The sequence below is a fragment of the Prionailurus bengalensis genome, chromosome A1 (genome assembly GCF_016509475.1).
Source record: "Prionailurus bengalensis isolate Pbe53 chromosome A1, Fcat_Pben_1.1_paternal_pri, whole genome shotgun sequence".
In the NCBI taxonomy this organism is placed as follows: Eukaryota; Metazoa; Chordata; class Mammalia; order Carnivora; family Felidae; genus Prionailurus; species Prionailurus bengalensis.
In genome coordinates this window covers 66,872,474-66,893,883 of record NC_057343.1, presented here as the reverse complement: position 1 = coordinate 66,893,883, position 21,410 = coordinate 66,872,474, and the positions used below count along the sequence as shown (strand labels likewise).

General features: G+C 41.4%; 1 protein-coding gene across 1 annotated transcript in view; it reads left to right on the top strand.

The window, feature by feature from the left end:
- The first annotated feature begins 10,029 nt into the window (after positions 1-10,029).
- DCT (dopachrome tautomerase) overlaps positions 10,030-21,410 on the top strand; it is a 34,956-nt gene continuing 23,575 nt past the window's right edge. The window contains exons 1-2 of the mRNA XM_043581561.1: positions 10,030-10,855; positions 19,600-19,899. Of these exons, the coding sequence (XP_043437496.1) occupies positions 10,465-10,855; positions 19,600-19,899 (691 nt within the window). The 5' untranslated portion in view covers positions 10,030-10,464. The remainder of the gene's footprint in view (positions 10,856-19,599; positions 19,900-21,410) is intronic.

Genomic DNA, 21,410 nt, shown 5'->3' with positions numbered 1-21,410 from the left:
CCAAGGGGTCTTTCCCAAAGGATGCAACCACATAAGCTATAGTCAATCAAATGATTTCCTTGCTTTGCTTCCGCATTTTCCGTGTAAATGCCTTGTGCCTAGGTCCTGCAGGGGGAGTGCTCCTAACCACTTCCAGTTTGGGGTTTTGCAATTCCAGTTTGGGGTTTTGCAATTTTGCAATTTGAATCAATGTTGACTCAAATAAACTCTTAAAACTTTTTAAAAGCTTCAGTTTATCTTTCAACAGTTCCTCATGACAGCCATAGCAAACTAATATACCATCTGTGCGGTCTTGGGCAACTCATACAAATTCTATGAGCTCAAATTTTCTCAGTGGAAATTGAAGACAGACAGGGAGGTTGTTTTTTCTTTCTTTTTTTTTTTTAATATAAGGTGTTGCTTTTTTGAAAGAGAGAGTGCAGAGAGGGAAAGGGGGGCAGGCAGAGGGGAAGAGAGAGTCTTAAGCAGCCTCCACACTGAGTATGGAGCCCAGTGTGGGACTAGATCCCCACGACCCTGGGATCATAACCTGAGCTGAAACCAAGAGTCGGACACTCAACCCACTGAGCCACCCAGTCATCCTGATGTAAGTATTTTTCTTCAATGTACTTTATTTACTCTTTAAGTCTTCACCCTCCATGGTTCCCAATCCCCTTATGCACCGTGACTTTGCTTGTTCAAGTGCAATTTTATATTTCCTCAGGCCTTCAGTGAGGACAACCATGTTTCCACCAACAACAGTGCTCACCCCTCCATCATTTCTGCATCTTCTGCTGACTTCTGACCTGGCCTTCAGATCACCGCGCTCAAGATGGAATCCATTTCCATGGCGTCAATTCAATAGATTTTGGAACCGTAAAAATAATGCTATTATAAGCTTCTTTCATAACTAAAGTGAAACCAAAACCTCCATGAAATTATCTTGTTTTGTCTGTTTTCCTTCTTAGACCAGAACATTTTTTAGAAATGAAAACTTCATAACAGAGAAATTTACATTTAGTAGGCAGCTGTCTGCCATGATTTGTAAGAACATACATATTTTTTTATAGCTCATGAAATGAGTTGGAAGTTTAGAGTTATTCTTTTAGGCTGTGTGTGTGTGTGTGTGTGTGTGTGCATGCGCACTTGGCTTATTAAAAGTAGCTGAATTCGTGCAGCTGAGATTAAATGAGGAGGTCATTTTCAAAGAGAATATCAGACAGATATCATGGTTAGATGTTTTTGACAGCAGTTATAAAATAATGAGCATGGTATGAAGCACCAGATTCAGGTCAAGTATTTTTTGAAGAAGATTTATTTATTTTTCTTATTTTTAATGATAGCTCATTTTTATCAGCTCTTAAAACTAGTAAGAATGGTTTCAAATTTGGTTTACCCATAGTCTATGTGGCTTATTTAAGATTTGTTCATACATATATTTGTTATAATTGATTCCTAAATTCCAGGGCTAAGAGAATTAGTATACCTATAAACACAACATATTATTTAATTACTCTTGCAGACTCTAAGAAAAAACAGTTCTGGGGCACCTGACCAGCTCAGTTGGAGGAACATGTGACTCTTGATTTCAGGGTCATGAGTTTGAGTTCCAGGCTGAGTGTAGAGATTATTTAAATAAATACAACTTAAAAAAACTTAAAAAAAAAAAACCACAGTTCATTTCATTTCTAGGCAGTAACATTGCATTATGGATGAGAACATTTTCCATATGCCAAAGTTAGAAGCACTGATGTAGTTTCCAGAAGGAAACATATTATGAAAAGTACTTATAATTAGATTCTTGGATTAAATGTGTGTATGTGTATATGTATGAATGTGTGTATGTATATGTGTGTATTAATTGATAAATCCTGGGATAAAGATTCAGTGGGGAGGACTTTTTAGTATCCTAGTGGAATTTCCCCCCACCTTCCTGGTTGTCCATTGAAATAGAGGAATTATGGGCTATTGATTTAGAAGGTAATGGCTCTCCAAATTAAAAATGACATAATAGGTCAGACTGCAGTACAGAAATTTAAAAGGTTGGCCGTGGCACCAATGGATTCTTCTATGGAAATAATAGTAATTACAGTCACTCTTTGCTGAGTACCTACTGTGTGCCAAGTTCTGCAAGGCAATTTATATGTGGGGTCACTTTTAACCCTTAAAATTAAACTTGGTAGATATTATCATCTTGGATTGATGGATGAGGAAGCTGGGGCTAAGAGAAGGTAACTACGTTGTCTAAGGTCATTGAACTAGGAAGTAGCAGGGTCAAGATCAATAAAACCAATCTGGGTTATGCCAAAGCCATAGTGCCTTTACTACTTACAGAAAAAGTTCCTCTACATAATGCCATCCTCACAAATGCCCATCATTCTAAATTTTTTAACTTAAGATTTTTAACGTATGATTAAAAAGATAAGTACTGTATAGGCATGATTCAAAATTCAAAATGTACAAAAGAACAAAACAAAATAAGTCTCCTTTCTTCTCTGATTTCCCAGCCTTCTAAGCTCCCTTCCCAGAGACAGCCACTCACCTTGTTTTCTGTGTTTATACACTACATTTACACACAGATAGATAGGCACAGTCTCTCTCTCTCTCTGTCTCTCTCTTTCTTTCTGTCTTCCCCCCAACACCTTCACATGTAAATGCCAGCACAATGAATTCACAGTTATGTACCTCATGTTTTTCACTTGACAATATATTTTGGTGATCCTTCTAGGGCCCAAACAGTCTTAGTCACACATTTATAAACTCTGGTGGATTTGTTAGTACTAGAGTTGTCCAGAAGAGTTTACATCAGCCTGTATAATTTCTTGCAAATTTGTAAGTGGTATTTGCTGGGCTTGATAAGAAGTGTGCAGGAAAGGAAGTGATTCCCTTCCTTCCAGAGATCCATATTTTTATGATTTTTAGTTTATTTATTTTGAGAGAGAGCATACGTGAGCGTGAGTGGAGGAGGGGCAGGGAGAGAGAGAGAAAGAGAGATAGAGAGGATCCCAAACAGGCTCTGTACCACCAGTGCAGAACCCTACTCGGGACTCAACCTCACAAACCACAAGATCATGACCTGAGCCGAAACCAAGAGTCAGATGCTCAACCAACTGAGCCACCCAGATCCCCCACAGATCCATATTTTGAAGGAAGAGTAGCTATATTACCTACCCAACTGAGTCATTAAATTATACAGGTACACATTAAAAAATCGAAGTTGAATACCTGTTACCAGGGTGAAGGATAAAACCCAAAGGATAAAATAGGACTTGGAGGGCACCAGTGTGCATAACAAATGAATATAAAGATGTGCAATGCAAAATCTGAAATGAAAAGATGTGTTTGATGTATAAACACAGCCTTAAGGAAAGACTATCCAAAAATGCACCCAGTAGGGGAAAACTGCATCCCACTGAAATACCAGAAAGCCACACAGCTCATTCCTAACCCTTAATTCCTCTGAAGAACAATTTACACCACCAAGAAAAGGAAAGCTCTTAGATGTAGAAAGCAAAACCCTTACCAGGACAGATGCCCAGCATTTAGGAAACCATTTGGACACAGGGGAAAAAATAATCTCTTTCCTGCATGATATGGCAGCAGAGAATAGATCAAAAAGCATTGGGTAGAGGAGTCCAGCAGGGACTATAAACTGGGAGGATTTTCACATTTGGAAACATGCCGAAAAGAGCAGGCAACTCACTGACAGGCAGAAGAAAGATGCGAATAATTTTTCTGTCTTAGCCTTAGCAACAGCTCTAAAAACATTTACAGACCCACTGGATTGCTTACCAGGCTTAGAGACATGTGTCTTCCTCCTTTGAGTGTATGAAGCAGGCTTGCATCCTATCTGCAAAGTTTTGCAAACCCATCCTGCCCCATTCACTCACAAACTCCCCAAGCATCTGATTCAATTCACTTCCAGGAGCACACACGGAATCCTTCTCACATGCAAGCAGGTTCTAGGGGCCAAAATGCAAAATGGAAATATGTAGAACATTCTTTTCATTAAGATGCTTCCCTCTACTGTAAAACAAATTGCTTTTTAATAAGTCACTTTCTACTTTCAGATTACTTAGCTCTATGATACACAGCCTCCTTCCTCTCTACTGGGTTTCAGAACGTTTCTTAGAATAGTCCTTGATTCTATGGCTTCCACTAGCTGTAAATGATCTCAATTTGCCCATGAGATATCTCCTCCTGGATTCTGCTCTTTGGTTTCCAGCAAAGACTTTTCCTTTTGTAAATAAGGCAATATATAATTACAGCTATGCCCATGATGTGACAACGTCTTAGCTTATCTTGGCTTGGTCCTTAGATTTCTGATTACTAACACCAACTTCTCAGGAATTCTTGGATTCTTCTCTCACCCCTGGTTTGCTCACAAACAATGACTTGGCTGCCTGTTTATTACCTTTGGATTTACACAGGAGTATGTGTGCATCTATCTATCTATTTATCTCTCTCTCTCTCTCTCTATCCTATATATATACATACATACATACATATATGTATATATGTATACATATATATATACACACACATATATATAGTATATATATATACACACACATATATATATAGTATATATATATATATATATATATACACACACACATATATATATAGTTTAATAGAGACAAAAGTGAACTCTTGCATTTTGACCCTGTTAAGGGCTGAACCTGTTCTGTCGAAATTAACATGTTGCAACCCTATCCCCAGTACTGCAGAATGTGACTGTACAAGGAGTCGGGGCCTTTAAAGAGGTAAAGTGAAAATGAAGATGTTGGGGAGGGTCCCAGCCCAGTCTGATGTGTGTCCTCATGAGAAAAGGAGATCTGGACACACAAGGAGACATCAGGGCCTGTGTGCCCAAGGAGAGACCATGAGGAGAGACAGCGAAAGGACAGCCATTTACATGCCAAGGAGAGAGGCTTCAGATGAAACCAGCCTGGTGGCACCTTGGTCTCGGACCTCCAGGCTCCAGCACTGTGAGAAATAAATTTCTGTTTATTGTCAATAGAATGCGAGCAGAAACGAGCGAGGTAGTGGCCCATCACTGACTTCTTTGTCAGAAGATGAACAGTATCAAGGGAGTAAGGAAAAGATTCTCCTTTACCCTGAGTCCTGTGGGGGTGGGGGGAGGGGAGGCATTGTGGAGCATAATTAGAGCTGATGGGTGGTAGACGTTGTTTCACAAGCCAATGAGATTCTTGAGGTCTTAACTGCCACATGACTTAGCTTGGGCTAACAGATACAAAATTGATGAGTGATATGGCTGCTAAAGCAAAGCTCATGAGCTATTTTTTTATGTTTATTTATTTATTTTGAGAGAGAGAAAGTGAGAGAGCAAGTGGGAAGGGATGAAGAGAGAGGGAGAGCAAGAATCCTAAGCAGGCTTCATGCTGTCAGCGCAGAGCCAAATGTGAGGCTTGAACGCGTGAACTGTGAGATCATGAGCTGAGCCAAAATCAATAGTCAGATGTTTAACCGACTGAGCCACCCAGGCGCCACCCACCCCATGAGCTAATTTGTTAGTCGTCTTTACTCAGATTGTATCAGGAACATTGATTTAACTTATGGGAAACATGCATGAAGAGGTCAAATGGCAAACTGAATTTTCCAGAAAAAAAGAGTACAGGCTAATGGGAGGATTTAAAATTAGGTCATATGAAGGGAAAATGGAAGGAACTGAAGAAATGTGGTCTGAAAAAAGAGAAGATAGGGACAAAATTCTGTGGAAAATGGACTGGACCCATTCTGGGGGGATTGGGCGGGGGGGTGGGTTATTTCCCAAGGGCTTTTGATGGAAACATTGGTGAAGGAAATCTTCACTATTTATATTCAAATTCAAATTATGTTAAATTTTAAATATGAAATAGTTATTAAAAAGGAAGAATTTCCTAACCTTTAGAACTATTTCTTCAACAGATGTTGGCGAAGATGCAGAGAAAGAGGATCTCTTTTGCATTGTTGGTGGGAATGCAAGCTGGTGCAGCCACTCTGGAAAACAGTATGGAGGTTCCTCAAAAAACTAAAAATAGAACTACCCTATGACCCAGCAATTGCACTACTAGGCATTTATCCAAGAGATACAGGTGTGCTGTTTCGAAGGGACACATGCACCCCCATGTTTATAGCAGCACTATCAACAATAGTCAAAGTATGGAAAGAGCCCAAATGTCCATCGATGGATGAATGGATAAAGAAGACGTGGTATATTTATACAATGGAGTATTACTCAGCAATCAAAAAGAATGAAATCTTGCCATTTGCAACTATGTGGATGGAACTGGAGGGTATTATGCTAAGTGAAATTAGTCAGTCAGAGAAAGACAAAAATCATATGACTTCACTCATTGAGGACTTTAAGAGACAAAATAGATGAACATAAGGGAAGGGGAAAAAATAATATAAAAACATGGAGGGGGACAAAACAGAGGAGACTCATAAATATGGAGAACAAACTGAGGGTTACTGGAAAGGTTGTGGGAGGGAGGATGGGCTAAATGGGTAATGGGAATTAAGGAATCTACTCCTGAAATCATTGTTGCACTATATGCTAACTAATTTGGATGTGAATTTAAAAAAATAAAAAATAAAACAAGTTACTAATAATAAAAAAAGTACTATTTCTTAAAGGGATTTCCTTCCTAGAGGTGTTTAACCAGACCCTGGTGATGGATATCTCATCAGAAATAGTAAGGGGAGAATTTGTTGTTGGTGGTGATGTGGTGGGGACCAGTGGTGGAGTGTTAGATCGGGCATGTTTAGCAGTGTAGCAAATCTTATAAGGAACTTTTAACATGACAGTGGTATTTAGTAGTCTACATTTATTTTATATAGTCATAACAGGTAACTTGTATAAAGCCAGTCACTATAATGGTGAGACTCTTCTAATGAACATAAAAAAATTGAAGTGAGCATAATTACTCATCAACTGTTATCAAGTAACTTCTCTTTGCCAAGCACTGTTCTTAGCATGGGGGAAAGACAACATGGCTAAGTTTCTTGCTCCCCTGGAATTGATACCAGAATAGAAGAGACAGACTGTCAGCAAGTAAACCAATAAGTTCATTTTAGATAGTGCTAAGTGCTCTGAAGGAAAACAGTGCCAGGTAGAGTAGGTGGCTGGATGTGGACACAACAGAGTGAGAGGGTCCTCTCTCACATCCTAACGTGTGAGCTGAAACCTGGGTGACAAGGAGGATTCTGAATAAGAACATTCAAGGCGGAGGGAGTGGCAGAAGAAAGACCAATGTGGAAATGAATGCAACATGGTTGAATACTAGAGTAATTGCTGTGTTCTGTGATCGCAGAACAAGAGGGAGAGAGAGGTGGGCAAGGCATAGATCGTGGAGGACCTTACAAGCCAGTTCTTCTCGAACTGTCCATGGTGAAGAACTTAAAAAATAGTTAAAAATTTTTTTCAGCCACAGGCCAACATGCAATCCAATGTGACTAGTCTGCAGCCTATGCTACCAGATCACGTCCACGCAAGCTTGGTAACCCCCTAACTAGACCTCCTCTTCAATGAGATGAGTCCACTGATCACGTGCTTGAATGTTGTGCCAATGCCAAATTGCCATGATAGTTTCTAAATGCTGACTCTCAATTTCTCTCCTTATTATATTTATTTTGATGCAGACCAGGAACACATGTTTGTGGATACATGGCCCACCCTTTGATTAGTGCATGGAAAGGACCTTGGAGTAAAATCCTTATGATGACCTTGGATTTTACTCTAAGAATCCAGAACCACTAATGAGATGGTGGTGGTGCTCTTGACTAAGGTGAGGAGGACTAACGGGGAAGAAAATTGAGTGGAGAGAGCAAAAGTTTACTTTGAAATGTTAAGTGAGAAATGTCTAGGTCTCCGAGTGAGAGACCAAGTAGGAAGTTAGTTATATGAGCCTGGGGCTCCCAGTTGAGGTCAGGGCCAGAGTTGTAATTTTGGGGAGTCATGATAGCCTGTATTTAAAGCCACAGACTAGGTGAATTACCTAGCAAACATTGTTATGAAAGAAAAGAGAGCCAAGGGCCTAGGCTTGGGGGCATTCCCATATGGGAGTTGTTGATTCCATCAGCGACATTATCTAAGAACTTTGAATCTGATATTTTTGGAGCCAAGGCATCACAAAACACAGAAGGGAATCTCAAAGTGGCACAATGCTGACATGAAGTGGGTCAGTAGGTACACATGGAATGAATAAATGAGTTCAACAACACCCTCCCAACTCTGAGATATTGCAATTCTTATGTTATTCAAGTTTCATATTCATGACACAGAGGGTTGAAGAGTGGCCTCCAAGAAGTTATGTCCACATCTCAGAACCTGTGAATGTGACCTTATTTGGTAAGAGGGTCTTTACTGATGTAATTAACTTAAGAATGTCAAGATGAGACCATCCTGGATTATCCAGGTGGGCTCTAAATCCAATGACAAGTGTCCTTACAGGAGACACACAGACGAGAGGCACAGACAGAAGAAGAGGGGCCATGTGACAACGGCAGAGGTTGGGGTGATGCTGCTTCAAACCAGGGAAACAAGAACGGAGGCAACCGCCAAAAGTTGGAAGAGGCAAGAAAGATTCTCCTCCGGAGCCTTCAAAGAATACAGCTTCATAAACACATTGATTTTGGACTTCTGCCCTCAGAATTATGAGAGAATAAATCTGTTATTTTAAGCCACTATGTTTGTGGTAAATTGTTAAGGCAGCCCCAGGAAACTAACACACATGGAGTCCCTCAGCTGACTCAGTTCCAACATTTCTTCAGGAACTGTGCTTTATTCTAACCCTGCGGTTTTCTACTGTGGCTGCACATGAATACGGCTTAGAGAACATATAGCAAATACTGCCCTGGCCACACCCTCAGACATTCTGCTTCCGTGGTCTTGGGTGGTTGGCTGGCATTGGTGTGTAGTCAGAGATGAGAACTGCTACTTAGTCACAATGTCAAGGGCATGACACAGAAATACACAGGGGAGGAACATCTATACAAAAATTGTTTTAGGGGCCCCTGGGTGGCTTAATTGGTTATGCGTCTGACTCTTGATTTCAGCCCAGGTCATGATCCCAGGGTTGTAGGATTGAGCCCTGTGTCTGACTCTGCACTGAGTGTGGAGTCTGCTTAAGATTCTCTCTCTCTCTCTCTCTCTCTCTCTCTCGCTCGCTCCCTGCCCCTCTCCCGTGCTCTCTCCTTCTTAAAAAAAAAAAAAAAAAATTTAACCTTAGGAATTTTCTTCGGAACGTTCTGTATCTTTATGCCCAAATATAAAGTATTCTTAGAAACTGTCTGAAGCAGTGTCACATTGGCTGTCTACACAGACTCTTAGGGCAGCAAGTCAGTCCTGTTTCCACCACGAAGGGGTAAACAGAGGCTCTAACAGTAGCCATCATTATTGATAGGATGCTCCCCTCGCTGCCCTCAGGAGCACGGGGGAGGCATTGTGTTCTAGGTTGAAGTTTGACAATGCTTAACTTTAAGATAAATCAAAAGCTGCCCCTTGCCACCCCTGGCTCCAAATTGTTCCACTGCCTTCCTTACAATCAGATCATTATAATTTTGAATTTCTGGTGGCATGCTACTTTGTGTAATTTTTCAAAATCTGCTGCCTCGATGTGCTGAATAGGAGAATAGTACATTCTTATTTGGAGGGAAGAGGGCCCTTAATTGTGGAACAAAGCAATTCCTTGTACGTCAGCCCTAAATAAATGTTTCTTTATTTCTGAAGTTGTGTGACCTCCTGTAGTGGTCTTTCCAGCACGTCAGCGAGTAGTCAGGAGTGAATTGTAGTTAGCTATGCGCGCTTGTCTGTAAAGGCCTTTTAACAACAACGAGGAACTCACTGCATCTACTGACTCCCCGGGAAGTCTGAGGTCACAAGTTTGGCCGGGGCACATGAGCCCAGATAATGAAGATGGTTTTGCCCTTTTGAGACAAAGCCAGCAACTGTATGGACTTCATTATGCACTTCGGGTCATGTGCTAACAATGAGGGTTTCTCTAATACTAATCCCCCTAATGATGGCTTCTCCCAGCCCTTACAACAAACCTCACAAGGCCCCGTGGTTTGGCAAGCCAGATAGAATAAAGGCAGCACGGTGTTTGGCTTTTGAACTGAGTTCAAGGCAATTAAAGTTACGGGCTAAAGAGGAAAGGAGGGGGTTTAGAAATACCAGTATAATAAGTAGGATGACTGCAGTACCCCGTAAATTAACTCAATTAGACAAAGCCTGATTTAACGGGGGAAAGATGGTGAGAAGCGCTACCCTCATTAAATCTGGCTGTTAGAGGTGCTCCTAATGGCTTTAAATTTGTTTTAGCTGTTTGGATCATATAAAATAGTCTGTGCGTGTGCACGTACACACGTGTACACACGTGGGCTCTGCGATTTTTGTAGGTATTTTTTAAGGAAGAGAGCGCTAGAACGCCAAGCAAAACAATATCAACTCCCTCACCCTCAAAACGAAAAATCAACGGAATGAATGCTCAAGAGCTTAAGAGTGGAAGACAAGGAGAAAGGCAGAGTAGAATCAGGGAGTGGAAAGCAAGAGCGGGTTCTTCTGCTGATAAAGCCATGAGCCCCCTTGGGTGGGGGCTTTTGCTCGGTTGCCTGGGCTGTGGAATCCTGCCTGGAGCCTGGGCACAGTTCCCCAGGGTCTGCATGACCGTGAACAACCTGGTGAGCAAGGAGTGCTGCCCGCCACTGGGTGAGGACCCGGACAACATCTGTGGCTATCTGGAGGGCCGGGGCCAGTGCGTGGAGGTGCAAGCTGACACCAGGCCCTGGAGTGGTCCTTACATCCTACGGAACCAGGATGACCGAGAATGGTGGCCAAGGAAGTTCTTCCACCGGACCTGCAGATGCAGAGGTGAGGCAGGTGGACAAGACGCGGGCATGCTCTGAGCCGGGTCAGGGGACCCCAGGTGGGAAGGGAGCCCCTTCTCAGAAAGAGAAGAGGCTCTTGAAAGTGTTAGACCAGGCTTTAAATGGCCGGCCAAGTTTGTTTTTCATAGGCAACGAACTGGATAAGACTGATGTCTTGGTTATATTTTTCACACCCTCTAGGACATCTAGTTATAGAAACCAAATGAATATTCCATGGGCCAAGCCTGGTTATGTGAACTCATGCCAACATGCCATTGGCTTGTCTGTTGGAAGGGGAAGCTAACGAGCTCCAGAGTCAGCTTTGAACCTCAGAGCAAGTCCTTTCAAGATTGGTTTGGTGGCCTCTCCTTCTGAAATGGGTTTGCGCTTGTAGAAGAGGGGGTGGGTAACCTTGGCATCTAGAAGACAGGAGTCAAAGGCAGGTGTTCCGCAGTCCTGGTCTCAGTGTTTCTCATGTTTTGAACGGGGCTCAAGCAGAGTACATCTTGCTAGCTAAGGTTATGCTTGGGTTGTCACTTGGGCAAAGTTGGAGGGATGTGGTGGGACCGAGCTTCAGTGAGCTGGGGGAGGAGAGTCATAAAATAACAATGGCTTTTTCTGCTCTTGCCTGGGTTGGATGTGGGCATTTCAAGATTTGCCCCGTGTCCCTCTTTCAGACCTTGGTCTCTCTTTTGACTCATTTCTTTGAAATCTCTGGGCATTTCTTATTCCTCTGGCTCTTCTGAGCCTTCCCAAATCCTTTTCAGTAGTGCCTCTCTGTGTTCAGCAGCCATGCACAGCGGTGATAAACACTCAAAGGCTGGCAGGGCATTTGAAACACAGAAAACACAAGTGGTACCTTTAGCAAAGCCCTTGGCCACGGTTCTACAGCATCCAGCTGCATAGGAAGCTTTCCTTTTTATTATTATTTTTCACTCATGTTCTCATATGATGCTGGCACATAGGAAATACAGATAATTGAGCTATGCAGGAGCATAAAAACATAAACTCAGGAAATGTACAAAGGACTGTGATGTCAATGTAGGAATGATATTAGTTTTTCTAACTTGTAAAAAATTCTGGCTGTACACATCATTTTGTAGCCATCTTGCTAATTCTGTGATTCAAAGCAACCGTTAGGTTTGGCTCTGGTATTCATTGTGACAAAAGTTTTAAATAGCATATTGAACATATACTATCCACTTTTTTTCTAAGCTAATTGAGCATTTGCTTCTATAGACATTATTTCACGGATTCTCACGGCCTTTGTCTGAGAAGCAGCAGGTTTCATATTACCTGTGTGATTGAAACCACACTACATACTAACTTCTTTGTCTATGACTCAAAAATTCTTCTAGAATACTTATTTCTAGGCCAACCAATGATAGAGTGGCACGGCTTACAATGGTTGGGCATCCCCATTTATAGAATCTGGGAGCAGAAGATATTAGGCAATCACATATAACTCTTACTTCTTCTTATCATCATCTACTTTATATTTTTGACCTGGCTAGCAAGTGTTTTGTTTTGTGTATTGTTTTTTTGGTTTTTTTAGGGGGATGGAAAGGACAGAGAATGGCAGAATAGAAGGGGTAATTTTAATTTCCCTTTCCAGAAGAAATGCCTATAACTAGTTCTCCGGAAGTGACAGGAAATTCGGGTAACAGTGACCTGCTTCCTAACATAAAAAGAGATCTCCTGCTCTGAGGAGGATGAACATATGCCTGAGAGGCGTAGGTCAGAAACAGGGTTTGGCCTATAAGTCCAGACAGTAAGGACATCACATGTCTGTAGACCAGTTCAAGGAAGTAGTTTTCTCAGTGTGTATGGTCTTTGTTTCCTCCTCCATGATTTGATCTGTGTAGACTCATTGAGGACCATAGCTCTTTCCATATGAATGTTGGATGGCTCCACTTATGTTGGCCAGGCCAAGTCCTAGTGGCTGAGCTGGAAACCAATTTAGTATAAACAGTAATCACCATTTTGTGATGTGTCATGAGTCCCAAAGCTAGCCACATGACCTTCATTCAGCTTATTCTCCCCCCAGAGTGAGTTGCTTGTCTTCCAAGGGAAGTTTTTGTGGTTTCGGAGGCAGTCTTCAGAATCTAAACCTGACCTTGAACACCCAGAAGCCCTCCTCTCTGGTATCCTCATAGCTTTTTGTAAATAGGGATCCTGGGATTCTTCTAGGTCACTCAAAGGTTATTAAAAAAAGAGATGTAGTTTAGCTATGGAAAGCGGTCTATTGATGACCCTGAACTTTGTTAATGCAATGGAAAATTAGATGCATCATTGACCTGTCAATGGACATTTAGATTTTTTCCACATCTTGGCTCTTGAAAGCAGTGGTGTAATAGACACGGGGATGCTAGTATCTCTACAAGATCCTGATTTTCATTCTTTTGGATAAATACCCAGAAGTGGAATTACTGGATCGTATGGTAGTTCTGTTTTTAATTTTTTGAGGAAACTCCATATTGCTTTTTCCACAGTGGCTGCACCATTTTGCATTCCCACCAATAGTGTTCAAGGATTCCAATTTCTCTGCATTTTAGCCAAGTGGTACATACGTCCAACTGAATACTATTCCATCTTAAAAAAGAAGGAAATCACACAATACGTGATAACATTGATGAACCTAGGGGGCATTATACCAAGGAAATGAAGTAGTCACAGAAATACAAATGGGCTACTATTCTACTTTTGTGAGGTATCTAAAATACTCAAATTCATAAAATCAAAGAGTGGAATGGTAGTTACCAGGGGCCTGGGGAGTGAGAAACAGAGAGTTACTAGTCAACGGACACAAAGTTTCAGTTACGCAAGATGAATAAGCTACTGTACCACATTTACCAAGGGTCAACAATAATGTACTAGACACCTAAAAATGTGGTAAAGGGTGTAGATTTCATGTTAAATATTCTTACCCCCATAAAATAAAGTTAAAAACTAAAAAAATACCCCATAGTCTTCACGAAATCGTAGCTGGTAAATGATATTAACCCAGGAAAGAGAAATAAAAACAAACTCTGAAGGGGGAAAAACCCCTAAATTACGTGTTCGAGTTCTCTGGAGAGAACTTCTCTATTCTCTGTAGGGATACATGGAAACCAAAAAGTTGCCAAATTTAGTGGTGAGGAAGAGCTGAATTTCAGGAGAAGATGGCGCTAGCTTTTCACCTTACGAGTCTTAGAACATAGCAATTGCAGCTGTGTGTTTGGACTTTTGGAAAACATGCACAGCGAATAGTTTTTGAACTGTTGTCTGAGAGCTTCTTGTTTGTACACGAGACTAAGTACCTCCATTTTCCAATCTCTAAAATGGGGATAATGATGAAACCACACTTGTAAAACCTTTTTGAGCTCTGTAGATGAAAGGCTGTATGTGAGCATGAAGTATTGTTATTAAAATAATAGAATCTCTAATTAAAAGGAATAGGCTATTTAGAGCTCCTTGTAAATTCACTAATCGGTGGTCTTTAAGCTTATTTAGTCTAATGGCTGTCTGAGGTTGAGCTGATACAGTTCATGTAGGAACGTGCATGGCTTGGTTTTTCTAACTCTCCATTTTTATCCCAGTCCTAAGTAGGTCTAGGACTTCGTCTTTTTAAATTTAATTTTTGCCCAAGGACGTATTCAGTGGTAGATAGATCGGTATCAAGGGACCCTTTCATTTTTTTTCCCCTCTCCATTTTCCAGTAAGATAATGCAATCTTTTCTAAAAGGCCCATCTTCTTCTATTTTTTGTTGCTGCTATTGGTAGATTAGGGGAAAAAATGAACTCAGGTTAAATTGATGTAAGATACCACTAGGGAATCTAAATTAGAAACATAAATATTTTGTGTGCTGGGCTGTCCTGTTGTTTCATTTTTCAGTTGTCGTCAGCATTTTAACGAATTCTTTAGACCAGGTTTAGAAGCTCAAAACATCAAAGGGGTCTGACTGCAGAGCTTTGGGAGATATGCTGGAAAAGGAATTTTTTTACTGAATACATTTCTGGGTTATAGGTGAGCTCAGATGCAGACAGATGGTTTCTTTTTTTACTTATTGGGGTACAGTTGATATATAATATATTAGCTTTAGGTGTACAACATAGTGATCCTACAGTTGCCTAGACTACAAAATGAAAGTTAATACAATAACGTTGACTATATTCCTCATGCCGTCCATGACATCCCCATGACTTACTTATTTTGTAACTTGAAGTCTGTACTTCTTAATCCCCTTCACCCATCTCCCCCCTCCCCCCCCCCCACCCCAATTCTTTCTTATTGGGAAAATTAGGACCTCTGTGTTGCTTTTCAGAGGCAACTATGGCTTTGTAATAAGCAACGTCTTTGCTCAACATAATTGTGAAACAGCTCTGGTCTCCTGAGTCAGAATTCATCATTTTGTCTTTTGTGTTCTGTGGTGTTTGGGTTGTTCCTCCGTTTTCACTTTTCCCGTAGTTAGACTTGCGTTGGTGTTTCACTGCGCACACATCCTCCCTCTTTTTTCCCCTCTGTTTTATTATTTACTTATTCCAAGTTTTTGTTTAAATTCAAATCAGTTAACATACAGCGTAGTATTGGTTTCAGGAGTCCGACCAGTGATTCATCACTTACTTACGATACCCAGTGCTCATCCCAAGTGCACTCCTTAATACCCCCCACCCATTTAGCCCATCCCCCCAATGTCCTTCATCTCCTGAATGGTGGCATTGTACCTTATTTGCATTTGTATCTCCTAGTGCCTAATGCTTTTTATGCAATTACTCATTGATTCATTCATTACCCGCCCAACTGATGTTTATGTAGCACCAGTTATGCTAGACCCTTCAGGTACAAAGAGGGAAGAAAACCCAACATGATTTTGAAGGTGCCCATAGTGTAGCGGATGGAGAAGACAGACAGGAAGACAAATAGTTCCAATACTGCTTGTTAAGTGGCATCTACTAATAATGACACTTAATATAGAACTTACTCTGTAGCAGGCACTGTTCTAAGTGCTCGATATATTAACATCCTTGTTTCCCGTAAGAACTCTATGAAGTAGAGCTCTTATCCCAGTATGACAGGTCTGGAGAAGTTAAGTCCAAAGTTACAAAGCATGGCAGCTTCTCTGAACGTACCAAGTTGGGAGCCCAGAGAGAGGCATGCTGAGTTCTGCCTGCCCTTTAGGGAGTAGGTGTTAATAAATTATCTGTTGAATGAAAAATGGGGGAGATAATTAGTTATTGATAATTTTGTTTCTAGCAACCAAAAATAATTGTGGTAAGGGAAGTGCAGGAATATTACAACTCATGGCATAAGTTATGAATTACTCAATTTCAATAAAACTCAAAGACAAGTTTTATGCATTTAAATGTAGAAATGTCTTGAATTATTAGAAAATTTAGGTGTGTTATTCCTTAGCATTTTGAAGGAGGGACTCACTCTCCTATTGTAAAGCTGTGACTACATATTCATCTCCAATCATCTGCCTATAGGGAAATAGCTGGAAAGTTGGATATTTAGTATTTTTTGGATGCAGTTTTTTCATTCACTCCTCAAAAGATACTCTAATCCTGTGAGCGTTGCCAGAGAAGGTGATACGTTGTAATCAAAGGTGTTTTGAAACAGATCTACAATTTTAGTAGGTACCCTAGGGGAAAATAACCCTGGAATATGTTGTTTAGCATCTGGGACTATACTAGTTGCTCAATAAATATTTATAAGTAATTTGTATTTAAGAGCTTCACTCTAGTAATCCGTGTAAACTTTAACTTCACTTGACAATGTAAATTTAACTTGTAAATTTAATTGAAACCATTCAAAAACATGTTTTGGTCTTGGGACTAGTAGGATTTTTTCTTTTTAGTATTTTTTATTTATGTTCTCATACAGTGTTAAAACATACAGATAACTGAACTATGCGAGTATAGACAGGATATTTTGTATGTTACAAGGAGCATAGAACCCAAATAAATTACCTTAAGAAATTCTTCCTACTTATAATATTTTTAACAACATTTTCTTTAACCATCAAAAAATGCATTGTGTAGGGGCACCTGGGTGGCTCAGTGGTTAACTGTCAGACTTCGGCTCAGGTCACAGAGCCTGCTTTGGATCCTGTCTCCGTCTCTCTCTGCCCTTCCCCCACTTGCACTCTCTGTCTCTCAAAAATAAGTAAACATTAAAAAATCCATTGGGTTAATAGAAAAGGAGGCCTGTGCATTTTTTTCTTATGCAGCACAAGTGCTAATCATTTTGTTTCATGCTATTGTAAATTTTTCTTTTTCTTTAGAAATTCAAATAATCCTGTCTCTACTCTGGTCATAATATTTTTTACTTACCTCTGTTTTGGTATTTATAGTTCATCCAAATGATTTACCGGGCTTGCTTTTCCTTTTAATCCAGAAGGATAGGGAGAAAGAGGAAGAGGAAATTTTACTTGTATTGGATTATTTACTACATGCTTCATACGCTTTTGTTTTTAATTATTTTTCAAAAGAAATTCAACTTTATTGAGATATGACTACAAATAAAAGTGTACAATTTTCATTTTATTTCATTCTGTTTTATTTTATTTTGTTTTATTTTATTTTATTGAGAGAAAAAGAGCGTGAGCTGGGGAGGGGGCAGAGAGAGAGAAAGAAAGAGATAGAGGAGTGGGGGAGAATCTTAAGCAGGCTCCACACTGAGCGTGGAGACCAACAGAGGGCTCACTCCCACAACCCTGGGATCATGACCTGAGCTGAAATCAAGAGTTGGACGCTCAACTGACTGAGCCACCCAGGTGCCCGAAAGTGTATGATTTTTAAAGTGTACATTGTGATAATTTGGCTTTATATTTTTCTTATTTCTTCAACAGTCATTTTGTACAAGGCCAGCCACAGGCTTAGACAGCAGGATAACTGCCTTCTAGCTGCCTGTCTCTGAAGCAAGTCAATAATTGTGATAAATGCAATGAAAGGGGAATATGTGGTACCAGGGTTGCTCAGTGCAGAAACATCTGACCTTGACATGTACAGTCAAGGATGACCTCGTAGACCACCCGCTGTGAGGCTGAAAACAGTAGTAGATAACCAGGCAAAGAGGAATTTAAAGAGATGATGAGGGAAAAGTGCTTCAGGTAGAGCGGGAAGCAAGTAAAAAGGTCTGGGAGGACGGGGAATAGGAGGAGAGGAGGAGTAGGGGGAAGAGGAGGGGGAGGAGGGGCAGGGGAGCAGAGTTGGTCTCCCACATTAATGCTTTCTCTAACCCCTCTAATGCCCTGGGAGATAAGCATTATGATCCCCTTTTGCTTCAACATTTTGCTCCAGAAATATTACAACATTTACCCTCTAACTTACCACCACCTAGGGAATGAGGTGTTGGTCATACCAAAGGCAATAATCGAGGCTAAAAAGGGCAAAGTCAAGAACAAGCTGAAATAATTTCAACTGTAGACGCTGATCAGAAAACTCTTCAGCTCATAGGACTAGTGCTCATTCCCTGGGTTGATAAAGCAGAGACATTTGTGCCACAGACGGGGAGCCCTGCAGTGGTTTGCACGTCTCGATATCATGGCAGCTAATTCACCTTTATGACCTGCCAGGCTCCATTGATTTTGTCTTAACTCTGTCTCCTTTGTGAAATAAACCAGCTTTGTTAATGTTAGATTTCACCTGAATTCCTGGCAACCAGCTTATTTATTTGGGTTCTGCCCTGAGCTTGGTGTATATTCCCTTCCTTCTCTAAATCAGTGAACCACGCTGGGTCGGCCCATCTGTGAGTGCCACAGGATAGCGGGGCTCAGCAGCGTGCACGTGTAAGGCGGGGTTCAGTAGCGTGCATGTCCGAGATGGCTGTGCAGCCTGGGGGTGGGGGCATGGGGGGGACCCGGGGTGGGGGGACGCCTGCATGAGAGGAAGGAGAGCTTGGAAGGTGGCACATGTGTATTAGTTTGTTAGGACTGCAGTAACAGAGTGCCACGGACTGGGTGGCAAACAGAAACTCACCGTCCTGCCGTCTGGAGGCCCAAAGTCCCAGGCGTTGTCAGGGTTAGATTCTTCTGAGGTCTCTCTCCTGTTACGTACGCAGCTGTCTTCTCCCTGTGTCTTCATATGGTCTCTCTGTACCTATTGCCGTTTGAATTTCCTCTTCTTACGAGGACACTAGTCGTGTTGGAATAGGGGCCACCTAATGACCTCATTTTAACTTAATTACCTCTTTGGAGACTCTAGCTCCAAATACAGTCATCACTGAGGAACTGGGGGTGAGGACTTCAACTTATGGATTTTGAAGGGACACAGTCCACCTGTAACAGCATGTGACGCCTTTCATATTCTGTTTTTTTGCTGGGAGTATTTCTTTTTGTTTGTTTGTTTTGAGAGAGAGAGAGAGAGAGGGTGCACGAGCACGCATGTGAGACGGGGAGAGGAAGAGACAGAATCCCAAGCAGGCTCCACGATGTCAGGGCACAGAGCCCCACTTGGGGCTTGAACTCACCAACCGTGAGATCATGACCTGAGACGAAACCAAGAGTCAGAGGCTTAACTGACTGAGCCACCCAGGCGCCCCTGCGGGGGCTATTTCTACAAAACTCTCTAGCACTCGGTTCACTTGGAGATAGCAACATTTCAAGAGGAGAATAAGGGAAGGAAATCGGTTTTCCTTGCCTTCTTGTAAACACCTTCAGTTTCTCCTCACTATCCCAGTGTTCAGATTCAGAAATTTCTTCCATGTTACATAAACTGACTTCCTCTTCTGTCTCTCCTTTTTCTTTTTTTCTTTTGAATATAAACCAGGACATTTTTATGGGTACCACTGTGGATTCTGCAGGTTTGGCTGGACCGGCCATGATTGCAACGAAAGGAAACCCCTTGTTGTTCGGAAGAATATCCATTCCTTGACTCTTCAGGAGAGAGAGCAGTTCTTGGACGCCTTAGACCTCGCAAAGAACACCACACACCCTGACTATGTGATCACCACACAACACTGGCTCGGCCTCCTGGGGCCCAACGGGACCCAGCCACAGATCGCCAACTCCAGCATTTATGATTTCTTTGTGTGGCTCCATTATTACTCTGTGAGAGATACATTATTAGGTGGGTTTTCCCCTTAGTTTAGGGTATATTCCTATAGGTTTGGGGCTGGGGGTGGATGGGCAGGAAGTAATCAGGCAGGTGAATTAACAAGAGAACAACCTTTAGGGAAGGGTTAGGCTTATGAAAGTCATCAGATTATCAAAATGCTGCCTGAAGTTGGGGTGGAGCAGTTTCTACCAGTTCGTTGGCTGACTTTCAAAAACGTTTTCTCCTGGAGTTCGTGTTTTGGGTTCAAAGTCTAAACTCTCCTCTGTGAAGCTATTTCCCCTCAAAGGCAAGAGTCGGTGGGGCGGAGGAGGCAAATTCCTTTTGATTCCAGAAGAAAACATTCTAAATCTGGCCATGGAAGCCCTCTCTGACCTTTTTCTTCAAATTAGAGGAATTAACTGAACATGTGCTAAAGCACATGACGCTTCTCTGTGCAGAATTAGAGTGTGCGGAGAGAGTGCGTTTCATTAAACTCGCATGTGTTAGTCTTTAGACTTTCAGATCATCATCATTCATGGTGCCCATAATATGGTGTACTCCAGCTGGGATTGAGTCAGTGAATGCCGCAGACATCAGTACATTCCAGGGGGGTGTGAATCCATTCTGAGTTCTGCTCGGTGCAGTTCTGAAAGATTGGCTCTACCTATCACCCCCACTTTTGGGGTCCCTGGTTAGGGTCAGGGCACATGAAGACATCAAGTTCACTTTGCATAGTCAGATTCCCATGGGAATTGCCTGTCTTTGGATTTATCACTGGTTCCCTATTGCTGGATTTTGCGTCATTAGTTTGGGGAATATTAAATTGCGTTCTGAATTGACACACTTAAAAAGGATGATGTAGCCATCATCCGTGACAACCATTCTTTCCTCAGTGTGAGTCCTTTAAAATCTTGCTCTCGGGTAAGCATTTGTCTTTCTTTATCGATAGATAAGGAGGCTCTTCTGGCTCTAAACCTGTGTAGTTTTCCTGTCATCACTCTGAGGAATTTTTGCTTTATGAAAGAGTAGTCTCTCTGGAGGGACAGAAGACTATAATTTCTGGCTGGATCTAGGAATTAAATTTATATTTGTGTCTGTTCAGCTTTCTGAAGTTATGATAGGCACTTTGAAAAAGAACTAAAGTTAGCTAAAGTTTCTACATAACCACTAAAAGCTGTTATGAAAGACGAAGAAGCATAGAACAGGCAGTAAGGAGGTCATTAAATTGCCCGCAGCTTTTCACTACAATTGGCAGTTCCAATGGCCAGCCAAATTGGTTTGGATGTATTTCTCTCTCTTCTAGTCTTGGTGACCATGCTTGTCAGCTAGTGGTTTTAACTGATCAATGGCTGAGGCAAAACCCAAAAGAACAGAAAGTTCTTCCCAGTTTCATAAACGCCTGAATTAGGACTAAGTGCAGTTGAAGTTACTTTACTATTAATTAATCCCTCCCTTATGAATGTGTGCATTTATAAGGAACAGGTTGATAAATGTCTTTTGAAAACGTATTTCATTGAGGGCTTCGTGGTCTATTCCTTTGGATA